Here is a 5,000-nt window from a genome sequence, read left to right as displayed (position 1 = left end):
AAAAAAAAGCCTAGATCACAAGGACTGGAGAGAGAGAGAGAGAGAGAGAGAGAGAGAGAGAGAGAGAGAGAGAGAGAGAGAGAGAGAGAGAGAGAGAGAGAGAGAGAGAAATTAAGAGATACGTAAGCCATGTTAAAAGAGACGAAGCTAAAGAAGCAATACAATACAAAACAAAAAAAGGTGGAAAAGAAAAGTCTAGTTTTAAAAAAGAACAAGAGATGAAAGAGAAAGAATAGAAGGAATAAACGATGAAAGAAAACGGAAGGAGAGAAAATAGAGACAGACAATAACTACATTTTGCATCCAAATTCTTTATTATCATTTTGTTTTTTTCGATACATTTTTCATGATCGTACATTATCGTACATGCATTAGCGCCTCTCCTTTCATATGCACACATTTTGAAATCATTAATGCTTTAAGTGCACCAACACTTTCATTTGACCTCATCAAGTTTTCGTGGCCCATTTTTAAAAGCTAATTTTGCTACCCGGCGAAAAAAAAAAAAAAATAAATAAAAAATAAAATAAATAAATAAAAATAAGTTGGCAGAAATAATGTACCCACCCCCAAAAATAAATAAATAAAATAAAAATAAAAATAAAGTACATGAAAATTTTGAGAGGGAAAATAATGTAAAAGTAAGGAAGAGGAAGAAAAAAAAAAAAAGGGAAGATTTTGAGTAAAGGGAATGGATGATAAAAGGGAAGAAAAAGGAAGATGGAGGAGGAAAGACAGGAGTTATGAAAAAGGAGGAAGTTGAGAGGAAAATAATGTACAAAAAATTGAGAGGAAAAAATTATTTAATTGGGAGAGAGGAGGAAAAAAAAAAGAAGAGGATTTTGAGGAAAGGGGAAAGGGATAATAAAAGAGAAAAAAGAGAAGATAAAGGAGGAAAAATAGGAGCTATAAAAAAGGGAGGACGATAATGAGCAGGAAGGGAAAGAAAAATAAAAGAAAAAGAAGAGGAAAAAAGTTTCTCATAATTCTAATTTCTACATACACCAAAGGAAACGTGAGATGAAGTGTTAAAATAAGAAAAAACCTACTACTACTACTACTACTACTACTACTACTACTACTACTACTACTACTACTACTAATCACCATTATTACCATCGTCATCATTATCATCATTAGCTTCATCACTTCATCACCAACATTATCAACATTTACGTTTTCCTTTGCATACTAATACTTAATTTTCTATTTTTTATTTATTTTTTTATTAATTTCACCGTTCATTTTAAAAGGTAATTTGTCACGGCACGCTTACGGACAGGAATGAATAACGTATGCAGGTCTCTCGTCATGTATTATTATTACTTTCGTAGTTTTTTTATTATTTATTTGTTTTATTTATTTATTATTTTTTTTTGTTCCGTGTTATTTTCACCGTCTATTCTTTGGTTCCATACATAATTAATTTCACCGGGTATTCTTTTTGTCATGTATCATTATCAGTCTCAAAGGTTATTCTTTCGTTCCGCGTTATTTTCACCGGGTATTCTTTAGTTTGAGTCATTATTTTCAACCGGTATTCTTTGGTCATATATTATTTTCACAGTGCATTACGTATTTTCCTTTGTATTGTTAGTTTCACCGTGCATTGTTTTGTTCTCTACGGTTCTACGGTTATTTTCACCATATATTACTGACAGAGAGAGAGAGAGAGAGAGAGAGAGAGAGAGAGAGAGAGAGAGAGAGAGAGAGAGAGAGAGAGAGAGAGAGAGAGAGAGAGAGAGTTATGGTGTTTGTCAAGTCTTTTTTTTTATTTTTGTCACTGAAACATATCTCAGTTTACGTTCAGAAATTTTCCTTCTATTTTTCTTTTTTTCTTTTGTGGCATTTATCGTTTTTTTTTTTTACACTCTTTTCTTTTATTATTTATTCATCTATTTATTTACTTATTTATTTGTGATTTAATTCTATTCTATTTATCTGGCAGACGGGTACGGTGTAAATAACTAATTAAGATTAAATTACTTTCACAGCAAAAATTACTGTACTGGAAACAGGTGGTGGTGGTGGTGGTGGTGGTGGTGGCGAGTGTTAATTACTACACCCATTACGATAAATTACGGGACGGGAACGAAAACCACAGGAATTAATCACTCAGTTCCCGCGTGTGTGTGTGTTTTGTCAAAATGGTGCAAAAAAATAAAAAATAAATAAATAAATAAAATAAAATGTGGAAAGAAACTAAAAAAAATATGGGTGCAAATAACTTTTTTTTTTCGATCGTTCGTTATGTTTTTGTAAGTGCATTCTGTCACTCTCTCTCTCTCTCTCTCTCTCTCTCTCTCTCTCTCTCTCTCTCTCTCTCTCTCTCTCTCTCTCTCTCTCTCTCTCTCTTATCTATCTATCTATCTCATTCACTCCCTGTCATTTTGTCCTCTCATCTTATCCCTCTCTTCCTTCTTCTTTTTCACCTCTTCCTCTTTCTCTATTCGTATTCTCTCTTTCTATTTCTATCGACGGTTTCTCTCTTCTATTTCTATCTTCTTTTTTCACACACAGTTCATTATTAGTAGTTCTTAGTTCATCATATACCTTCATTACAAACCGTGCCTCGAGGTGTGTGTGTGTGTGTGTGTGTGTGTGTGTGTGTGTGTGTGTGTGTGTGTGTGTGTGTGTTTACTTATTATCTTTTTCCTTTACAGGCAGTTGGTCAGTCGCTTCACTCACTCGCATCTTTCTAAAACTCTCCCTTTTTTTTTATTCTAAGCACTACGTGACCTCATTATTACAGTCTTCAATTAAATAACCCACTCACTCACTCACTCACTCACCAACACATCCTACTCTTCTATTACAAACACTCACTTTCCTTCCATCTAAACATCACCTTACCAGTACAAACACCACATCCCGTCAGACAGTCACTCCCACAGGTCCTCTCACTAACACTCCTAGTCTTGCAATCGATCAGTGAGTCAATCGATCAACCACTCACTCACTCGCTCACACCACCTCACCAAGGACCCTATTCTGAAGCACTCCAGCGATGCATCTCCACATCTTTCAAAAGGCTCTATCTAGTTGAAGTTACGTGTTTTTTTTTTTTTTTTTAACGGTGTTTTTATAGTTCTAGAGACAGATCAACATTATCAAATGGAAAAACACTCTTGAGAACCCACCTAATGATCTCTATAGCCTTTGGAAAACAATCGTGGTGAAAGATCAAACTGTTTCTGAAAACGAATTTGACACAGCAGACAACAAACCTCACTAACATTCCTTCCTCCTCCTTTCCCTACCCTTTCCTTCTCTCTCAGGACACGCCACCACCATCAGGAGAACGCCATGCCCTAAGCCACGATGGAGATGCTGCAGCCCTTAATCCTCCTGGCGGCCCTCATGCTTCTCGTCCTCATCATAGCAGTCACCCAGGTCCTCCTCGATAGCAACTTGTTTCTGAGCGGCGTGTAGTGAGGCAGAGGGGCAGTGGTGAGGCTGTCTATGGATGCGAGGAGCGTGGTGAAGGAAAGGACAGCAGGATGTGATGAATGACGGTGTGAAGAGGGGTAGATAGACTGGAGCGGCGGTGATACGACTGAGTGAAGAGTGTTAAGGGCAAGAGGGATACAAAGTGACACCAGAGGATAGATTGACTGTAATAAGAGTGACAGATACGCGAGGGAATAGTAGATGGTGGTAAAAAAATAGTGATGAAAGAGATAGATACACTAACAGAAGAGGCAGGCCAGAGTGAAGACAGTGATAGAAGCAAGAGTGATAGGAAAGAGTGAAGAATATTAAAGAGAGTGAAGCCAGTGACAGATGTAGAAGTGATGGGACTGAGTGTAGAGTTAAATGCAAGACGAATAGTGTATGGAAAGTGTGTTAGATGCAAGGAAGGGTGTTAACGGAGCAAGGCAGAGCAGCGGGTACCTAACGTGCTGCCATATGCCTAACACTTGAGTCTCTATGGGTCAAACAAAAAAAAAAGCGATACTTGTATGCATATGAATAAATAAAGATATAGTGTTTGAAAAGAAAAAAAAAAGAGGGGAAGATAATAAAATAGGAATACTGCAGGTCTAAAAAAAAAAGTTGAACGAAAAGAAACACAAAACACATATGCAGATAGAAAAAGAGAGAGAAAGAGAGAAAAGTGTGAGAAAGAGAAAATAAAAAAAGAGAGAGAGGAAGTGCACATAAGCGTCACAACTCGAAATAAAGAAAAACATTGAAAAAAAAAGAAAATACATATAAAAGAAAAACTAAACCATAAAAACAAGGAGACAAAACAGAGAGAAAAAAAACAAGAAAAAAAGATAGAATGAGAAAGAGAGAACGAGAAAAAAGCCAGTAATCACCACCACCACACACCAAAGAACACAAACATTACCCACAGAAAATGAGACAGAGAGAGAAGGACGCCCCGCTACCCACCACGTGACGCCCCCGCACCCCCCACAACACCCACACTAGCGATGCGGTGTGGTGGGGCCGTGGTGGTGGTGATGGTGGTGCTGGTGCTGGTGGTGGTGGAGGCCAGAACATCACACAAGAACATCCGCAGCGCTTCCACCTCTCCACCTGAAGGACCTCCACTCTTAGGACCTCCCGTGGTATCCTTCACGCCCCGTAGGAACCACAGACATGCTCCTTCACGCCGCTTACACGCCGCTTTCACCTCGTCCTCCTCTTCCACGTCTTCCTCCGTTTCTTCCACAGGCCAGCAGGCGCCCTCACACGCCTCCACTGTTCCCCAGAAGAATCCTACAGCCTCCCAGGAGTCCCACAAAGCATCCTCCGTATCACATATGCAAGACAGTGACGACACAGAGTTTTCACCTGCAGGAGGGCTCATGGGGGCGTCTGAGGAGGTACTTGGGGTAGGGGCAGGAGCGCGGTGCAGTCAAAAGCAGCAGGAGACGTCTAAGGAAAGCCACAGTCGTTTCGTTCACAATTACCTGAGTCGCCCCTTCGACACCTCCAGCAGGAACATCACCATTGGTCTCCTGTCCTCATTCAAGTTTAATAAGGTGGGT

The 5,000-nt window shown here is 39.1% G+C and overlaps 2 protein-coding genes across 3 annotated transcripts in view; one reads left to right on the top strand and one right to left on the bottom strand.

Moving 5' to 3' along the window:
- LOC135115376 (ER membrane protein complex subunit 8-like) overlaps window positions 1-5,000 on the bottom strand; it is a 123,155-nt gene that overhangs the window by 29,683 nt on the left and 88,472 nt on the right. The gene's annotated exons all lie outside the window — the stretch shown is intronic.
- Window positions 1-5,000, top strand: part of LOC135115374 (guanylate cyclase 32E-like) — an 88,049-nt gene that overhangs the window by 8,392 nt on the left and 74,657 nt on the right. Inside the window, 1 exon segment of the mRNA XM_064032082.1 lies at window positions 3,279-4,994. Coding sequence (XP_063888152.1) covers window positions 4,440-4,994 — 555 coding nt within the window. The 5' untranslated portion in view covers window positions 3,279-4,439.

This window comes from Scylla paramamosain, chromosome 29, assembly GCF_035594125.1.
Source record: "Scylla paramamosain isolate STU-SP2022 chromosome 29, ASM3559412v1, whole genome shotgun sequence".
NCBI lineage: Eukaryota > Metazoa > Arthropoda > Malacostraca > Decapoda > Portunidae > Scylla > Scylla paramamosain.
The sequence above is the reverse complement of the archived record's forward strand: the minus strand, read 5'-3'. Positions and strand labels throughout refer to the sequence as shown.